The 21047-nt window shown below is 44.0% G+C and overlaps 1 protein-coding gene across 1 annotated transcript in view; it reads right to left on the bottom strand.

The window, feature by feature from the left end:
- The window catches only part of PRDM6 (PR/SET domain 6), a 98479-nt gene extending 77759 nt beyond the window's left edge, over window positions 1–20720 (bottom strand). Inside the window, exons 1-2 of the mRNA XM_061188093.1 lie at window positions 20084–20720; window positions 10813–11120 (exon numbers count right to left, since the gene is read on the bottom strand). Of these exons, the coding sequence (XP_061044076.1) occupies window positions 10813–11120; window positions 20084–20720 (945 nt within the window). The remainder of the gene's footprint in view (window positions 1–10812; window positions 11121–20083) is intronic.
- Between the last annotated feature and the right edge of the window lie 327 nt (window positions 20721–21047).

Genomic DNA, 21047 nt, shown 5'->3' with positions numbered 1-21047 from the left:
ATATTTGTAGTTACCCTGTTGCCCTCCATTAGAAATGTTCTTTTAAAAATTAAAGCCAGCAATGATTTTTTGTACATCCATGTTGTATGTTATCCCCTTAATACATAATCCTTTCTTACTTGTAAGCAGTGCTAAATAAATTTGCATTTAACTATTAAGCCTGATTTTATAGTAAGTAATTAAATCCAAACTGTGTATCATGGGCTACCATGTACAATCTTTTGTTTCCACAGACAAATAATGAGATTTTTTATTACTATATGCAAGTCCACTACAGAGTTAAAAATTATTATTAAAACCCCAATTGAAAAAGGGAAAATCTCTTTTGTTAAACAAGCATCATAAATATTGTCACTCTAATTTGTGTAATAGTACAATATGGCTCTCTTTTACATATGGAGAAATAAGAGGTACAAAGAAATTAAGTAGTTTCCCTCAAGTCTCACACACAGCTACATAAATCAAGGAGTCTTCTTACTTAGAAAAGCATTTCAAAGAGATTTGATTCTTTTTTGTTAATACCTTGATGTATTAAAAGAAACACAGAAATTTTTTCCTTCCTCCCTGAGGACTATGAAAATCTCCCTATAGATCTCAGAAAGGCTCTGGTCTTATTAAAGATGTGCTATAAAACATGAAAATATCAGTAGAAATGCTTCTATGGTATCAGTAGGGTCTGCAGACTGTTAATGAAATTTCCCACCAGGAAAGATACAGAGAGCGGAGGGTGGGACTAGACACAAAATCAAAATCTGTTCATGGGTGAGCCAAATTTAAACATCTGCAGGAGATCCTATGAAAACAGTGTCATTAGTTGCTGCTTTTAAAATGGGTTTTGCAGTATCAAGGAGATAGCACAAGTATCTTTTAGCAAAACTGTGATTCAATGTATATACAATGCATATACAAACAAATGTATATTACATTACATAGGCATCTCTCAAAAGACCATTATAAAAATTGTCAATAATGGCTACCACTGGTTTATACTTTCATACAGTTTAAATTTCTTATGTTAAGAATTATTTTTAATAGAAAATTTCATTTCTACCATTTTAAAGTTTAGAAATTAGATTTTCTACTTTGTAGATTATCCAGGTCACATTTTAAATTGCAATTAATTGCAATAAATTGAAATTAAGTGTTTTCCTCAGTAGACCAATATTTTTCAGGACTCTTCTCTCCCAGGAACTATTTGTGCATTTTGTATATCAAAAATAAATTTTAATATTAGTGTGGGACAAACACAACAGGTTCTAAAAACATTATATTCTAACCTAGAATTTATTTACGGGTTATCTACCATTTTGGAGTTTGCAAGTATATCTAGGAACTTAGTACTGTTACTTTTGCGATAAACATTAATATTCCCAAGTGTGCTAACAACACTTGAGGCCCTGGTGCTTTACAAGATACTGAAAACATGACTTGATTACATTTAATTTGATTCCAATTATAAAAAGCACTTAAGAACTTTCTACTGAATTAGATTACACCGAATGTTTCTACAGACACTTCATTATCTGAGGCAGGCTTAATTTAAAATGATCACAGAGAGTGAAAAACACTGTTCATTTTAATAAAATGGGCTTAATCCCATATCATTATTTCACAATTGCATGCTGTAGGTGCTGGTTTATTAAATAAATTTACAAGGGGACTGGCAAAAACACCTATAAAACTGAGTGCTTCGTTCAGAGTTCCCCCGAGACAGATCTAGTCACATGGCTTTTAAGTCTTAACAGAAACCAGAATACTGTGTAAAAAAAAATTTAAATAAAAATGAAGAGATCATATCAAGACACTGAACTGAAACACTGCCTTTTTTACTCAATTTTTAAGTAGTGAATTTTACAACTAATTAAAAATGAAAATGAACTTCTGGCTTACAGTATTAAGTAACAGCCAAATAAGTGCAAAGTGCCCCCAAGCCACAGGACTTCCCAAAAAATATATATTCAATTTAAAACAAAGAACTACCTTGAGATCAAATTATTATATATTCAAATCAGGACAAACTGAAAATTTTTTGCCTTCCCAACAGTGTTAAACAATTTTCTAAAGTGTTATTGTTTTACAAGCCCCAGTTTGTGTTAGAGTCCCAAAAGGGGGAAATTACGATTAAAAACAAAATGATGATTGAAAACAAATGTCTAAAGTTAGTTATTCTGTACTAAGCATAAACTGCACGGCCAGCTTTCATTGGATAGAGCTCTGCAGACACATTTGGCATGCCCATCTCTGATATTTCAGAAATAAAGACAACTTTGTGGTTTGTGGTTAATGATTAAACACCAAGTGAACTTGTGTGCATTCTTATATAGGAAAATCTGCAGCATTTCACACTGGTAACAATGTCTTTATTAGGCTTTCCAGAATTAATTGACCTAAAATCCAGTGACTCTCTGATATATCTATTGGGTAATTAGAACTCTAAGGACCAACAAATAAAACACATTATTGACTTTTAGATCTTCAATCAAACAAATATTTACAGATGCAATTTGCAAAAATTATTTCCTTTTAAGTTAGAAATATCTCAAAATCTGTGCTACTGATCTGAAGCATATCGGGATCATCAATACCCTCCCCACAAAGTATGATTAAAATATAAAAACAATGCTCCAACCTTTTTTTTTTTCCCTTAACATTTTTATTGGAGTATAATTGCTTTACAATGGTGTGTTAGTTTCTGCTTTATAATAAAGTGAATCAGTTATACATATACATATATCCCCATATCTCTTCTCTCTTGCATCTCCCTCCCTCCCACCCTCCCTATCCCACCCTTCTAGGTGGTCACAAAGCAGTGAGCTGATCTCCCTGTGCTATGCGGCTGCTTCCCACTAGCTATCTCTTTTACATTTGGTAGTGTATATATGTCTATATATACACTACCACTCTCTCTTTGTCCCCACTTACCCCTCCCCCTCCCCGTGTCCTCAAGTCCATTCTCTAGTAGGTCTGCGTCTTTATTCCCGTCTTGCCCCTAGGTTCTTCATGATCTTTTTTTTTTTTTTTTTTTTAGATTCCATATATATATGTTTGCATACGGTATTTGTTTTTCTCTTTCTGACTTACTTCACTCTGTATGACAGACTCTAGGTCCATCCACCTCACTACAAATAATTCAATTTTGTTTCTTTTTATGGCTGAGTAATATTCCATTGTATATATGTGCCACATCTTCTTTATCCATTCATCTGTCGATGGACACTTAGGTTGCTTCCATGTCCTGGCTATTGTAAATAGAATGCTACAACCTTTAAGAGCAACCCACACCTACCCTCACAGCCTAGGTGAGTCTCCTCTGAAGACAAATGAAACTTCATAATTATAAGCTTCTTTGAAATCAGTCTGCCTGACCTTGAGGCCAAGAACAGAAGGGGGGTGAGGAATACTGACCTGGTTTAGTGACCAGTAGCTATAGATATCAGAATGTGCTTGTTGTCAATGATCGTTGCTGAAATCTGCCTATACCACACCGGAACAATCAATTTTGTAAATGACTGCAATAATCAAGGAAATTGCCTAATTTATAAATCCTTGCATACAGCATTTTAATGGATTCTTCCATTTTAATGCTGATGCCTTCAGAGTTAAATGAATTGTTGTCCAGGCTGTCATTACATAAAATGATAAAAACATTTGTCTGGTGGGGAAACCACATTTCATGGATATTCAGACCCTCAACCCATAATCACTCATTAGTGACTTCCATGAAAGTTTCACCCTGCTGAGCCCCAGGAAGAGCAAAAGAATAGGCTTATCTGTCTCTCTGCCTTGGTAGAAAGCCCTGTTACAGTTTTGCAATTTAAACAAATTACCTTTCACTGAACTGTAACGCACTGGATGTGTCTCCCAGTTCCGACAGCCCCATATTTTAATAGTTTTTTTCTCTCTCTCTCCTTTCTAATGCTAGGGGCATTTTTTACCACCCAACTCAGAATCAGCAGGCTCTGCCGCTCTGAACTCCCAGATCGTGAAGCATATCGGCACGATGATGCTGGATGCACCGCAGCTAATGGGTGGCATCCATCCCAACCCTTACAGGTAAATCTACAGACTCCACCTGGAAACCCAGACTGCACACTTAGCTCTTTCCCTAAGCCCACCACACAGAGATTGCTCTTCTCAGTTAAACCTTGGCCAATTGATTCCAGCCAATAGTGTGCTGTCAGTACTTTACTTACTGCTCAATCTCACTAACCTGACATTTATGGTGCACTGATTGGCCTCTGTCAGTGGTGCTGGTTGTAAATTCACTTTGAAAAGCTTTGTGTTAACAGCCTTCAACCAGGCTCCAAGAAGAGTACGAACAGGCAGCCTGACAATTGCTCGACCTCCTGCCCTTATTACAGTGAGTAAATCAGGGTTTGAGCCATTAGGCTGGAGCCTGGGGCCTACACAAAAAGGATTGACATGACGAAAGGTCAACCTCTGTCACACATGTGTAACAATTTGGATAATGGAATTCTGTAACTTATCTGAGCGAGGTGGCAAATGCTTACAAGGAAAAGTATACACTGTTCTGGCTGCTCTGGCTTTTATGCTAAGTAGTTATACCGGAGTCTGTATTTCTTGTGTAAATACACAAGGAATGTCTGAACTCATGAAACTGTGGAGTATATATGATTCTAAAAAAGAAAAAGAAAAAAGGAGAGCAAGGCAGTCTCATAGTGGTCCCATGCACAGCACTTTTTAGAAAAGCCAGACACCAATGTATCACATCCACCCTCTGAGAAAAGAGGATTTTGATACTGTGGACATGATTCCTCAGCTGAGTAACAGGCACTTTTCTGTATTCAACCAAAAACGTTTAAAACTCATAATATTATACGACAACTACAAGTGGTTTCTGGGTAACACAGTAGATTTCCTTGAATAATTAAAACTGCCTTAATTGACACAGTGAAATTAAAAGGCTCCCCTGCAGGTTTCTCTGACCCAGTGTTACCAAAATCACATTTTCATCAGATCACTTGCTGCCACGCAGTGATTGGGGACAGCAGATTTCATCTGTCCAGTAACCTCTGCAATTCTGATTTTAATTTCCATACCCTATTTTTAAGGCAGTGTGGAAAAAGGAAAAAAATTATACAATGTAAGAAAATATGCAGTTATGGACCAAGAAATACTTGTGAATTACTTTCTTCACATGGACAAAATGCTATCAAAAGAAGCAATCTGTAAACAATAGATAAACTGAACTGACCAATGAGAAAAATAGTCCTGCAGATACAGAACACATCATTCTTTATAAAGTATTTGCAACTAAAACACTGTAGTGTCACATGCATATTTGGATTAAACTTCACTAACGAGAATTTCCAAATGGCTGTTATAATTTTTTTTAAAGCAGAGTCATTTTTGGACTTCGAAAACCAAGGGTGGCATTTGGTACATAAACCAAGAGGACCAGGACTTTAAATGGACCTTTTCAAAGCCAACTTTAAGTACTAAGTTTTGATTTTTAACACAATTCTGGAAACCATTTCAAGAGGCGGCAGATGGTTTTACAGTTTATGTAAAACTACAAAATGCTCACACTCGATCAAATGGGCACCACTATAAAAGATATCTTCAAATCAAATGAGGCAAAGCCAAAGAGATGCACCAGCTGTTACTCTGCATAATTAAAAACATAATAGTAACATGACTATGGTTTATTTTGAAGGAGACATTATTTGGATTTCATATATTTCATATATTTGGAGTCGATATATTCAAAACTAAAATGACAAGCACTCTGCTATATTAAATGATAAATTGCTAAGAAACACAATTTTTACTTCAATATAGCTGTGACAGCCACATAATTCTGTCCCCTGGTGTTTTGGTGAACAAGGCCAAAATGAGCCCAGGTCTATAAAGCAAAATATGGAGTATACAGTTACAGCACTATCACTGGAACAATTTTTCAGTGATTTTAATTGAATTTAAAAATGATTTTTATTGAATTTAAAATTATTATTTTCAAGTGATTTTTTTCAACATCTAAATATATACAAATGGGTACAGTACTATAGATGGAGTTGGGTCGCTTATGGAAACATACAGAGTACACTTAAAATACGAAATCAATTCATTTCCTTCTAGCACCAATTACCTGTGATGGCTTTGAAATATAAACATTTAGCAGCATGTAATATATATATATATATATTTTTTAAAGCGTCTGACTTTTTTTTTTTTTAATTTATTAATTTATTTATTTTTGGCTGTGTTGGGTCTTCGTTTCTGTGCGAGGGCTTTCTCTAGTTGTGGCAAGTGGGGGGCCACTCTTCATCGCGGTACGCAGGCCTCTCACTATCGCGGCCTCTCTTGTTGTGGAGCACAGGCTCCAGACGCGCAGGCTCAGCAGTTGTGGCTCACGGGCCTAGTTGCTCCGCGGCATGTGGGATCTTCCCAGACCAGGGCTCGAACCCGTGTTACCTGCATTGGCAGGCAGATTCTCAACCACTGCGCCACCAGGGAAGCCCAATATATTTTTAAAATTGGTTTTCATTAATGTCTTTTGACCTAAGCTAAATAGTAATGATGAAAAATAGACCATTTGCTTCAAAGTAAAACTCTTATTAAATCTAAAATATGATGGCACAAAATCAAACCACAAAAAGGACCACATTATGTTATACCCTTTGATTTTCTGAAGAAAAATAATGAAGCTTTCTACGTAGTGCAATTGAAAATGAGACACTCAAATTTTACTCAGGCAAAGAGAAATTCTGTAAAATTAGTACCTTGACTCTAATCCTAACAAGTTACTGCATTATTTCAATTAACAGAAAAACTTTTCTAGGGTGAAAATAAGTGCAATTTATTTTGTCAATGTTGGTAAAATTTCTTGTCAAATCAGACTTTGAGTTGAAAGGCTTGAGTAATTCTAGGCTATCTTAAACTGTAACTTAATTTTAAATTTCCGTATTTTCTTCCAGTAGAATTTAAAGTTTACACCGTGTACATTCCTCAGCTCCAGTCGTATTAAATTCTGATGTTAAGCAGAAAGGGGAAACCATGTACGACTAGATTAATTTATCTCAAGGGAAAAGGGGCACATTAATAATTGAGATAATGTTTTCATAAATGTTGGAATCAAATGTGCCTTTTCACTTCTTTATTAGAAAACACATTAGGACAAAATTATCTCACTCTCATCAATAAGACCTAATTGCTGAGAAAGACTATGTTTTCTTTGCAAAACATTCAGAAAGATCTTTCCCGTTACGGCCAAATAGCTAGAAATATATCATGCATCCAAGTCTTGCTGGAATACAGGTATATAAGCAAGGCAAGTGATTGCTTAATCCATCCTGCAATATTTCTGTTTTAAAGTATCTGAACTTATTATTTTTTTGTAAAACACATTAAAATTCTGATTCTAAAAGAAATTGGCCCAAAAAAGGACTAATAATTTGGCTTTTAGCTTGTTAACCTCCTTAAACTACAAATACCCAAAAGAGTCAAAACATAATGAAGGTAGTGGAATGATATTTAACTTTCTTTAAATTGTACTTTTATGAACCAGGATTTTACATAAAGAAAATATTAACTAAAAGATGATAGCACACTTACAAACCAATCAAACAAGCTCTCCGTAAATGATATATGTTAAATATTTAAAAAGTCATTTTTCTACAAAAAAAAAAAGAGCTTTTAATGATTCAACAAAAGGAGTAACTAAAGTGAATCTGATTGTTTCTGTAATAAGCCATCATGTGTATAATAAAGTACAACCTTACTAAAAACAATGAACTGTAAACTGAAACAAAAATCCATCATCTACTTGGAAACAGTGACGGGATTAGCAATCCATTTATTGTACTGAAATAAAGATAAGTAACCTTGGTAAGATCCATCAGGACCTGAGTATTGAACTCTAAATATAAAGACATTTCTTCACCTGCAAGTGACTTGAAAAAAAATGTGAGAAAGAGAAACGATTCCAGTTGACTTTTAAAATGAAATAGTCATGATCGATTGCTTTTAATTTTTTCAAGATCTGCTTTATGTCGATCTGATAGTCTGGAAGATATCTTTAAAAGTATGTTTTCAAAATGGATAATTATTACATGAGTCATTAAACAATTATTGCCAAAAGTTTCCTATAGACCTTCACTGTATTCCAATTACTGATTCTTTCTAATATAAAAAATATAATTAAAAATTTTTCACAATAAAATTTAGATTTGAAAGGAAAGACTAAAATCTGAGGAACAATCCAACATTTAGAATTTTCCGTTATAAATGTAACAATTCAAGCAGTCACATTTTATAAAAATAATAAATCATAATGCTTAAAAATTAAAAATAAACTTACACTTCATATCTTAAAAATAATTATACTAGTAAAACTCTGAAACCTATTAAATAAGTATTTTATCTTACACATGGACATTGGCACTAAGTTACCTGACCCTGGTCGGTCACATTTATATGATCTCCCAGGAGTCTGATACATATTACATGGCCTCAGTTTTAATATCCCTTCAATCCCCTAAATGCATGTTATTGTAACTATTCTTACAGATGATAAAAATAAATAATGTCCTTTTTGGAAGTAGATCATTCAAGCATAAACTCAGCAAGTCTTTTTTTGTAACACAGAACCAAGTCTATGTACCACCCCCCAACACACTCAACTCACATACCCTAAACAACAGGTAAAACTCACTTTATATCCATCAAAGTATCATCAACAACAACAAACTAATTAAATTCCCCAGTCTCTTTGCTACAACAGAATTTTAACTTCATCAAGTACAAGTAAAGGTGCAGAAAAAAGGCTCCACAGTTTTCAGTATTGATATATATCATCATATTCTATCTGTATAGTGGTCTCCTGCCAACATCCCAATCATTCAAAGCCTTTTAGGAAAACAAAAACCAACAACTACAATAAGCTATGGAATTTTTTTCATATTTATGGCTTTGTCCCTTGGCACTCTAAAAATAGACAGGCACTAAACCCAAGGCATCAGAGGGCAATGTAATAGTGCTCAGTTTTAACATTTTCAGATAGAACAAATCTGTACCACTAAGCAATTGCTTTACGATTTCCTCAGAAAAGTATTGGCAGATCTTTAACTGTATGGTATAGAGTTCCTAATACCACTGGAACACGAAAAGTGACTGGAATTGTTTTATAAACTTGAAACCACAGTGGAGGTAACAACTAATTAGTCAAAAACAAAAACCAACTAGAAAATATTTCAAAACCAGATGCTTTATTTCCCACATGTCCGTTTTTCCTATCCAAAAGCTCTAAAGTCTAACTTGACTCAATGTATTGACCATTTTCTCCTGCCCCATTTCCCTATATAAAATTTCTGTTTAAAAAAAAAAGCACTATTTGGCAACATAAATATGCCTCTTTTTTTCCTCATTCAAGAATTCTATTCTGAAAGATTAAAAATGTATAATTGTTTTCCAGTAATAATTTCACAATAGTTTGGGTGTGAAATGGAACCTGGGAGCCTGGGCACAGTGCAGTGCACCAGTGGATAACTGTAGGGTACACAGCCCAATGGCCACCATGTGGTCATCTTGGGCTGCTTGGCTATGAGCTCATAGATTTAGTTCCTCCCCTTTAATCAAAGGCAGCTCTGCAGACACAGGCCTCAGTACCCCACTGCCAATAGTCATACAAGCGTTCTGGAGACCAAGTCATAGTGCTGGCCAGAGTGGGTGCTCAGCAAAAATCTGAGTGGATTATTGAATCGCATGAGTTTAGTTAGTGACTATAAGGCAACTTGCAGTGAAAAATGATCATCTTGCAGGCTACTGAGCCAAGAGTGGGGGGCAAGCTGTTGCAGAAATGAGCCATTAATGGAGCCTTAAGGTCCATGCCAACTTGGCCCCTGGCATTTAAAAAAGTTCTGGCAAATCCCACTCCATTATATTGCCTGGCCTCAGTCAGATGTACATATTGTACATATTGCTTAAGAGTAAGACTTCTGGCACCTTATTTTCATAAATAACTCTCCATGGTGGGAGTATCTAAAACTGGTGTGGGGAAAACCTACATTAAGGGTCTGTCTCTTCCGGAATGGACCTCAATAATCAACCATGAAGCTTTGAGACAAATCTCAGGTTAATAGTTTTCAAATACGTTGCTGACTTTTAAGTAATAGCATCAGGTAAGATTGTACCATTGAAGTACTATCAATTGCGTTACACCAAACTGCTCAGAGTTTTCCTACAGTACCTTGTTGAAGACTGAATAACTGTACTTTGTCAGAAAAAGCATAATTTGTGGTATCTGATTCACAGTATGATTTTGCTTTACTTTGGGCACCGTGAAAGTTGTGAAAGATGTTACAGTCTCTCACATTCAGCGTTTACCAAATTGTTTTTATCTGAGAAAATGAACCTGACTCTCCTTCCTCCTGTTGATGCTTATGTTCTTTCTTGCCCAGTGGGCAAAAACAAAAACAACATGTTGGAAGAGCTTAAAATAGGGCACAAAATTCACCTAGCTCACATCCCAATGCCCAATCTCCTCTGTTCTATCTCCTCAGGTGTTTTCTCTTTTTCTCAAGATCAAGGGAGACAACAGTCAAATCTATCACAGCTAGAATGGAAGCTTGTTATGGTGATTCCATCTTCAGAAACCTGTAAGCCCTGTCTTCCTGGCTGGGTTGCTGTAGTGCGGGGCCTGGCTCTGCACCTCTTCACTGCAGGTGCTGCAAATACCAGGCATCTGCGTGACCAGAGAAATCGAGCCTCCACTACCCTATGGGGAACAAGGGAGGCTCTCTGCCGGCCAAAGCTCCGGCTGGGTGGCAAGGTTCTCGGTGGCGGCCGACTTACCTCCCAGAGATGCTGCGTGCTCCTCACGGCGCCGGCCTGCACCTTCTCCGGGGGCAGGAGCACGCCCTGGAAGGGCCCAATCCAGGTGCCCTGCTGGATCCTCTGCGCCGCGCAGATGCCGTAGGCCAGGCCGGGCACGGTGCTGGTGCACAGACACACCTCCCGTGGCAGGTCCCGAAGCCACTCGGGCAGCTCCGGAGGGGGCGCGGCGGCCGCGGCGCTGCTGGTACCCACGAGCCGGCGCAGCGAGTGCAGTGGCCCGTGCATGGGGCACTCGCCGTTGCGGTTGTCCGCGCACATGTCGCAACCTGCCGGAGACACGCGAGAGGGAGGGAGGAAAGGGAGAGGGTTAACCCCGGGTAAACCCCGCGCCAACAGCATCCCCGCCCGGGTGAGCCACCTGCGAGGGAGGTGACGCCGGAGGGCGCCGAGGCCACTGGGAGCAGGGGGAGAGGTGACCCGACGCGCTCCCTTGGAATTCGTCGCACCCAAATCCACCTGGCACAGGGTCGAGGCCCCGGGCGCCTCCAAAAGCCTCCCTAGCTGGGTGCAGACGGCGTTGTCGTCTCCAAGGAACCGATGGCTCTCGGCTTTTCTCCCCGGCCTCTGCCCCTTTCTCTCCCTCTTCCCTTCTGCCTCTGGCTCCCTCTGACCCTCTCCCCTGTTCCCTCGGGTTCTCTCTCTCAGCGGTGTTTCAAAGTGTATTTATCGTTGTACCGAGAGAAAAGGCGGTCTCTCGACCAATCTGATATCTCGGAGAGATTCTACCTTGGTCGCCAGGGTATGTCTGGTTTTCTTTTCTTTACAGTTATAGAAGAGACTTTCAAAATCACCAGAGCAGGTGGGCGACCGGTCCGGCGCTGCACGCCATCCCCACTCCTCGACCCACGCTCCCCTCCCGCGAGAACGTCCACGCGAGTGGGCGGAGCCGGCCTTGGCCCCGCGGAGCCCCAGTTCTAGACCCCGGCCACAGAGGGCGCACTGGCGCTAGGGTCTCTCGAGCGCCCCGACAGCGCCCGCACCGGGCACTCCAGCCACGTGGGGACGGGTAGGGAAAGGGGGGGCTGTTCTGTCGGGTTTGGGGTGCCCTGTGCTTGCGTGCAAGCTCTTCCCGGAAGCCCGCCCCCCAAAAAAACCAACAGCAAATTTAACGATCAAGATAATGGGTCTTTAATGATGAGGATAAAGGTTCAATGGAGAGGGCCCCAAATCCTGCCCAGACGGTTGAGCCCGAGGCTAAATGCGATTATTTTGCGTTATAAATTAAGTGAGAGCTGTAGTAAAGCCTACTCTCTCCTATGTTCCTCAGAGCAGCCGGCGCGCGAGGGCACCCCCCCACCCTCTTGGGCGGCCGGCCGTGGACCTCCAGTGTCCCTCGACTCAAACTGGGCAGGAACAGGTCAAGCAGCCGCGGGAAGCAGGCCTGCGGCGACCATGCTGTCGGATCGCAGCGCCCTCCGGGTTATTAATGGGCCTGGCGGAGCCGCCGTGTCTGCGCCCTGGCCTGGCGGACCTGCCTCTGGAAGGCGGCCTCGGCGCCCGCCGGCGAAACCGGCCTCCCTGGCCCAGCTTCCCTGGGGAGCCACGGCGCCCCTGCGCAACAGAGCCCTGTGGCACTGGGCCTGATATCGGGCGAGCCCCGACTGGCGGAGATGGCAAGAGCTGGGCACCAGCGGATGCGCCAGCGCTAGGCGGCGGGTCGCCCTCTGGGCACCTGCGCCCAGCCTTGGTCACAGCCAGTCCTGGTGCATCGCCCTGGGTGTGCCCTATCCGTGCTTGAACAATTGAAATGCCCAAAGAACTTGTGACAAGTGAGTCACTGAGGAACCTTCGAGGAAATCGCAACCCAGCATGGTGTGCGATCCCATTTTGCCATTCGCTTCACGGCGAACTGAAGGTTGACTAGGTGAGTATCCTATTTCATTGAAGAAGGGCTGCAGCCCACGGCGCCTTCCCCTCCAGCAGCTACTCCTCCACTTCCCCCAAAAGAGCCCAGGGAATGAGCGCACCTTTCACCTCAGCTTCTTGAGGGTGTCCCCAGGCCTCTCAAGTGAAAAGTAGCAACCTGTTTCTGGTAGTGAAGTGGCCATGCCTCCTGGACCTCCATCACACAAAGGCCCCTCTTTCAGCAACACAAACTAATGTCAAAACTGTGCCAGGCTCTGCTTTTGACCCTAGAGCTAGATGGAGGGAGGTAGTCTCACCCTTACCCTAAGTCAACTCCTCCAGAATGCAGACACTTCACACACCCTCTCAAGCTTCTGATTGTGAAAACAAAAACTTTACGATAAAGGGGGGATAGAAGGAAAGACAATAAAAACTCACAATTACCAAGTGCCTACTATGTGCCAGACACCTACCTTCAACCAAACAACCACCATATTATCTAAATATCACAATTCCCATTTTGCAGATGAGGCAACTGAGGCTTCATGAGCAATGTAACTTGACCAAGGACCAGAAACTAGAAAGTGGCTGAGAAGGATTCACAATCAAGTCTGCCTGACTCCAAAGCCTCCAAACCTAGAGATCTAAGATTAATGAAAACTAGGAGAATTTTATATCCAAACTCATAACTCAATCAATATAATTGAAATATTTCACTGAAGTCACTATTTTGGGGCTGCAAAACTGTTGTAGCATGATTGAATTAAAGAGATTTCTCTCTTTTTCCCACACTCTTGGGTTTGGGGAGGTTAACGTAAGAGGATGATTTGAAAAGTAAGTAGATCATGTCCATAATTTTGAATTTTAGTGCCTAAATTCAGAAATGGGCTTTCAGCACCTTAGCAAAAATAGCTTAAAACAAATGACAATAAGCAAAGGCAATATGCCCATAAAAATAAAAATAAATCACCCCAGGGAGTTAACAGACTTTCCCTTTCTGGTTGGCTCAGTGAAACAAAGGGTGAGAAGAAAGAGCATTTGGTATTTCCTCCCTAACAGTCCATACCAGAGATTCCGTCAACTTACAAGATCTCCACAACCTGTAACATCACACCCACTACATCAGCAATAAAATAAGGAGGAAAGGTGCCAACTCCGGCCACCACCCACACAGACAACAAGCATACTCCTGTTATTTGTTATGCATGATAGAGTATGGCTAGTCCTTTCTCTAAGAAGTCCTCTAAAGTACTTCTTCAACTTATTAAATTTCATTTGTCTCCATGAAGTGCTGAAATACTTAATAGTAGCATTCTGCAGAGTGACAAGCTGAGGCTCTCCCAATAGGTAGAAGAATACCTGCAGGGTAGGCAAGGCCAACCCACCATCATTAGTCCATCCAGTATAAGTTTTCTTCATTTATAAACCATTTCATGCTATTTCAAAATACTCTACCTGAAAGGCTACGTCAAAATACATGTTATATCCTAATGTTACTGTTTCTTAATACACAAAACTTCCGCCACTGAAAACATGTGGCTTCTGACTTATGTCTTGGAGTCCCAAAGGAACTTGAGGATGACTAAAACAAGTAACTGATTAGCTGGGGTTGACAAATGTGGCCCAAGTGGACAAACATTCTAGCAGAGTGTTTTCTAGACAGCAAGCCACTAACACCTACATGAAAAGATTTGAGGAAAAAAGTGGGCTAGATGCCTAAACTACACATAAAAAATATATATGTATTATATATATGATATAGCATTCCAGGCCAAACAATACATAGTACGTCTATTTGTATTCATAAAGAATAGGCAAATAAATGTTCCTATTTTCTCTTAAAATCAGGGTAAGTTTTTTCACAACTTCATAATTATTATTCATAAAATGTTGTCTGTATCTGTGAGAGATATTATATTCCCCAAGCAAGATACTTCAAAATGCCATTTTAGCATTAGGGAATGTAAGAGATCATGGTCTCTTCTCTCTCTTGAATAGATCTGTTAATACTCTTGTTTATGGGTCTCTAAGTAAGAGAAGGAGGTATCATTAAGTTATAGACTTGTTCACCCACTGGCTTCAGAAGGCCAGGCCAAGTGGAGTGAAGACCAGACTTTCACTCTTCCCTCCTTATCCTTCTGTATTGTTTGAATGTTTTTACAAGGGCACGTGCGACTTGTGTAATTGAAAATGGATCTATTTTAAGGTAAAAGGGGCAAAGCAAGCCAGAGTTCTCTGGTATCTCATTTCTCGTTCTAGGAAAGGTGAAATATAAAACGTCTCAGGGCTCTTTCGCCTTCTCGAGAGGTGGGCAGGAGCGCGTGGGCGCAGGCGGAGCGGGGACCCTCGGGACGCGCCTGCCGCGCTGGGCCTTCGCTCCCCAAAGCCTCTCCGCCGCTTTCGCCTGCCCTCACGTGTCCTCCAGGAAGGGAACCAAGGAGCAGCTGAAAAGCCTGTCTCCCCGCCTGGGCGGCGGTAACCGCCCGGCTATAAATTCTCTGCGACCGCCGCCGAGGTCGTGGCCCTCTGTCCCGCAGGCCGAGCCCGGTGGGGGCCGGCGCCCATCGATCGCCGCCCGGTGACGGCGACGCGGCCCCGGGAGTGCCGCCTGCTGGCAGCTCCGCGTGCTTCGTGGTGGGGGCACTGGGCCTTGGGGTCGCCGAGGGCGCCGGCCGACGAGGCCGAGGGCAGGCGGAGCGCTGTGGCTGAGAGTCTCTCGCGGCAGAGTTCCACGTCCTCCTCCAGCCCGCACTCCCTGCTTAGCCCTCCCCGCGCCAAGCCACTGGCTGGCTGGGATGGCGGTGGACCGTGCACGGGGTGGGCGCCAGGCCCCCCAGCAGTTAATCTGTATGTTGAAGGCCTTGCCCCTTTCCTGCCAGCGGGAAGGGGTCTTCTAGGCTCCCGGGAGCGGGTCTAGGAGCAGATCCAGAGGCGAGGCAGGCCCGCTAGGGGAACCGATTGTGGTCTCGCCCCCGCGGGGCGGCCCAGCTCCCAGGAACCTCCTGGGAGCCTCTCTCTAGGCGAGTTTAAGGCTTCCCTACGAATTGCCTACGCGCTGGGCTTTCCCTGCTCTGCCTGGCTGCCGGCTTGGCCCTGGGATCAAGAGGGAGAGACAAAAGGGGGAGGGAAAGAAAGAGGGAGGAAATGTGGGTTTTATGTGTCTCCTGATGACTGTATTAATAAATTAAATGGCAGCGCCAGTGTGTGAGGGTGAGAGAATATTGCGCCGAGATAAACCTCGCCGGCCCCTGCCCCTGCGAGGCCGCCATATACATTGCGGAGATGATGAATAGGAGACGCGAGAGGAGATCGAAGCGGGTCTGGGCTGGCTCCACTCTCTCCGACAAAACTATAGGGCAATTAATTGTGGCTTGTCCCCTCATCCTTCATCTTCTGGTGGCACATATCGATGGAGATTACTGCTGATGAACCGTTTTATCACCTTAAATAAACAGTCGCCACCTCTTCTAACCTCAATCTAATATATGGCTCTATGTTCAGTTTCAGGGCGCTAGATAACGAATGATGTAAAATAGCTAAATTATGTGTGTTACGGGATGGGGCTGGGCGTGCACACAAAAAGAGAGCAAAGAGAAAAAGAAAAAGAGAACAACACAAAAGCCCACACAGTGAGGCCGAGCCTCCCTCCCACCGGGGACCAGGTCTGAAATCTAAGTCGCTTGCTGGCCATTGACAGCGGGGAGTAGCGCAGCGAGTGTGCCTTGGCGTCAGGAGAATCCCACTGGTGGGTTACTGGGCTCGGGAGCTTCCCAAACAGGACCTGCGTTTTCCAACTGGGTGGGAAGAGATTAGGGAGGGTCAGAAAACACTCGCCCTCCTTTTCTCTCCTTCCCTGACCTCTCAACCAAACAAACCCCAGATTTCCTTCTCTCCCCAGTATCTCTCCTCAAACCCTTGGAAAGGATGGCGCTACCAAACAGGGGAGCCTCGGGCCCAACTCCAACACCTGCGCACACGCCGGTGCTGTTCCCTGCGCAGCAGGCCTCCCCGAAATACGGAGGAGATAGAGACCTCCAGCTGGGGAAGTTGCGGACTGCCCCGACTCAATTCTCCGCAGAGAGACCCCAGGCGGGATTAGTCCCCTGCTCTCTCCCAGGTACGAGGGAGGAATGTCTTAACCAAAAAAAAAAAAGGTATGAAAAGCTAACTGGCTCGGCCGGCTGTCTCCGAACAAACAAACGTCCGGCGCCCCTCTTGGCCGCTGCTCAATACCTTCCAAGAGTAGTGACAGGGTCTCAAACAACGCACCAACTCCCGGAACCCGAGAAGAGGCCACCGCAACGGAGCCTGACGGAATCAATGGCTTCAGGCAAACCGGCAGCAAATGAGGGCAGTAATACAGGAGGAAGAAAGGTCCCCATCCCCCATTTACATTACACAAGCTCCACCTGACTTTAGAGATAAAGGAAGAGGCAACTAAGCATTGAGAGCCTCAGTGGAAAGTGTACTTCAATCATAGAATAACTTCATACACAGAGTTAGTTAGATATATACTGGAAGAGCTCAACCCGGCCCAGCTTGTATAGTTTCTGCTGGTTTTAAATCTTTTTATGTGTGAAAGAGAGCTACAACACCCTTCACTTATGGCATTTGCCATAGGTGGCAATAAAGTTTCAAGGTGAAGGTGATATTGATTCACAGGTGTTACTGGGTTGCTGATCTCAGGCAAAAAGTTACTCTTCTAAAAGGAGAAGAGAAGTACGGAGGCCCCTTTCTTTGCCTTGTAAGAAAAAGAGAATAGGACTCAATACGTTTTTAAATACAAAGTAATAAAACGAAGCAATGCTGAGTGGTCACTTCACAGAATTCTTTTAGAGGGAAAGGGCAATAGACTAAAAGGAAAACTAGGAAGATCTGTGACTGATAAATTAATAGGTGCTTCCCTTCTGCCCGCCTCTCACCCCACCCCCGGCCCACATACAACCTGGGAATGGGGAGAAGCTGTTATTCACCATCTTTCAAGTGATACATCAACTTTCCCTGCCAAGGGAAAAAACAGTTTCGCACTGTTTGCATTTCTGAGTTGTTCTGATCCCCTAGTTAGATTAAACTCAATCGCTTCTCACTTCATCTTTGTAAAACACATCTCATGGTTTCAAATGAGTGCCTACTCTTGCCCAGAGAAGTTCCTGGAAGCATGGCAGACCTAGTCTCCCAGCATTACATGGAGAGCCACCTCAGCTTTCTATTTTCTTTCTCAGTTGCCCTTTAATTAGAGAGCAATGTGAAGTGTAACTCTAATGGGACAATCTGACTTCCCTTCTCTCCTGTCCTTGCCCCTGCACTTTGCACACTGAAGCAGTCCAGTCGACTCAAAAGGAGATATGAGAAGGTTAACACAATAGGAAGAATCTGAATAAATCATAATTCATTTCCTCCAGCCACGGAAAAAGGGTACCTAGACAATAAACTAGTTCAATAGCCACGTATTAATTAGGAATCTGTCCCAATTCTTTCTCTGATTAGTCTAGGTTTTTCTCTGGTGAAAATGTATTGAACCTCAAGATTGCACTGTAAACAACACATTTAGCTCAGCGCACAGCCAGGGCTTTGGGGTGCACTGCTGGTGTCTTTTCCAGCACTAATTTAGTTCAGAAGAAAGACTGCAAGTCTGATGAAGCACTCTCAGTCCACAGTGACTATTTTTCACTTAGGGGTAAGAAATACCTTTTATGAAAGCATTTCTTATTTTTTTATTTTACATTTTTAAAGAACTGCTTTGAAAACAACACAATCAAGAAATTCAGTAGGAGATAAGTATTTTTTGAAATCCATTAAGACAACATAGTTTTATAAAATTTTCTGGAACTCTGAAATATAGGAATTTTCTTAACTGCAGAGCAAATCTGAGTTGAAACCCTCATTTTAAACCAAATACTTTACCCTCAGACTCTAGAAAGGAAAAAAGTAAATACAACTACTCTTTTTATTAATAATAATTATCTCCATTAGAACAATTATCTCCAACCATTATGAAAAGATTAATACACCTCAATCACTAGGGTCATGCTCAGTGTTTTTAATCAAAGTAATAAATTTGGGAGTCCTTTAAATAACTACAACCTGTAGTTATTTTGCTTTTACAACGAATTAAGCAGCTCACGGATTAGTAGACATTCTGCAAGAAGGTACTTGTTCAAAATAGAATGATCATATACATTTACAATTAACTTTCCTCATACAGAAGCTAGATGAAGGAATGAGACGAAGAAAGAAGCTGAGCGCTGTTTCAAACCCCGTATTGCTTTCAACCTAACTCTTGACCTGCTTTAATGTTCTCTCCTGGGGTCTCTGGAAGTATACTTAGCATTTATCTCAACACATTAAGTGTAAACACAGCATAACTTCTGAAATTACCAAAAAGAATTGGATATAAAAAATAAATAACACATCCTTGATCTTCATTTAGAGTTTTGGTTCAAAACCTGAAAATGGAACTACACTTGGGATCAAGAGTTTGAAATTGTGAATACAGGAACGGAAGCTAGAAGAAAATTGATGTTAATTTAGGCATTTTGTCATTTATTTCGGGAAAAGAAGAGCAAGCTTCTTATACTAAATTACTGTTACCCTCATTAAAAACAATACGTAAGCCGACATGCGTGGCTACGGACTGTAAACGTTTGCAGGGTCAAGGGTGCACGGAGAATGCGGGATCCGCAGTGAACGACCCTGCCCTGAAGTCGGAAATGTTTTCTCACTAAGCAATTGGCATTCTTTTTCTTTTCCTTCTTTTCTAAAATAAATAGTAAACCTAAGAATAATGCCTGCCTGCAGGGAGAGACTGACCCAGTGTCATCCAAAACTCCTACTCCAGCGAGGCCGGGCCAGCCTGCAGCTCCCGGCCGGTCCCCCGACAACCCCGCGGTCCGAAAATGAGCTGACGCAGTTAACCCCAGAGGTAAGATAGCGAGAAGGAGAAATCAGCTCTGGAATCCACGCTCCCCAGGACCGCTGACAGTCCCTGCCCTGTCCCCTCTAAGGCCAGGCCGGGCCGGTCCCCAGACACTCCCATCGCGCGCCGCTAGTACCCGCCCCGCGCGAGGCGCAGTATGCCGCGGGAGGGCTGTGATCTGTACTCCCCGGTCCGCGAGCAACTCGAGTCTTAAAGATTCGGGGCTGGAAAGCAGGGAATGAGCGGAGGGGGAAGAGGTAACCCAGAGGTGTCACCCGGCCGTCCCAACCGTTCTTCTTCCTTCTCTAACCCAGAAAACTTTGGCTACAGTGGTCTGAGAAGTGCGGGCCCGCGGCCTGGAAAGCCCACAAGCCGGTGTCCCCCTCATCCGACCTGCCTCCCGGACCGGCGCCCGCGCTCGACGGAGCCAGCGCCCCGAAAGAGAGCACGCGGGCTGCTGCTACGTACGGTTGTTGGGGTCGCTGGTGTGCTGGTTGAGCGGGATGATCTCCATGCGCTGCTGGCCGTACAGGTAATAGTCCAGCTCCTCCGCGCTGCAGCGGAAGCGCGGGGCGCCCCGGACATCCCCGACGCCGCCGCCGCCGCCGCCGCCGCCGCCGCCGCCGCCGCCGCCGCCGCCGCCGCCGCCTCCTCCGCACTTGGAGGGCCCCGGGCCCGAGGCGGCGCCGAGGCACAGGTCCTTGGTGGGCAGCGGCTCCGCGGCGACGGCGGCCAGAGGCGCGAACACTGGCAGCTGCGCCACGGGCAGGGTCGAGAGACCGGCCAGCGCGGCGGCGGCGGCGGCGGCGGCCGCGGCGGCAGCGGCGCAGGAGGAGGCAGAGGAGGCCGAGGTGGAGGAGGAAGCCGGAGTGGAGGAGGCGGAGGAGAGCGAGGCGGGCCGCGGGCGCAGGCCGTCCTGCTGGGGTTCAGTGCGCTCCGGGGGGGGCGGCGGCTGGAGAGGCTGCGGTGCGCCCAGGGGACCCGCGGCACCGCCGCCCTTGAGCGGGCCGCCGCCGCCATGCGGGAAGAGTTGCTGCCAGTGCTGCAGATAAGCTGGGTCCACTTTGAGGAATGCCGAGCCGCCGGGGTCTCCGGGCTTCAGCATGTCCGACGCTTCAAGCTGGGGGCAGAGGGCAAAGAGGAGGGTGCGCGTGAGCCGGACTCAGGGCCTGCTGCGAGAGGGGCGGGGAGGACCGCCGCCAAGACCCTGGAGCGAGAGTTTGAGTCCTTGGCTCCGCCGGCGGCAACCCGGTTCGGAGGCTCCCTCCTCCCAATTCGGCTGGGGCGCAAAGTTTACTCTGAAGCCGCAGCGCCGCGCGGGGGGAGCTGTGTGCACCCTACCTTGCCTCCCAGCCCGAGGCGCCCAGCGCCCACCCGGCACTGTTGAAGCCCGGAGAGAGGGCGCTTCCCCGCAGAACTCGGCGGCAGAACG

Source organism: Eubalaena glacialis, chromosome 4 (genome assembly GCF_028564815.1).
Source record: "Eubalaena glacialis isolate mEubGla1 chromosome 4, mEubGla1.1.hap2.+ XY, whole genome shotgun sequence".
Classification (NCBI taxonomy): Eukaryota; Metazoa; Chordata; class Mammalia; order Artiodactyla; family Balaenidae; genus Eubalaena; species Eubalaena glacialis.
The sequence above is the reverse complement of the archived record's forward strand: the minus strand, read 5'-3'. Positions and strand labels throughout refer to the sequence as shown.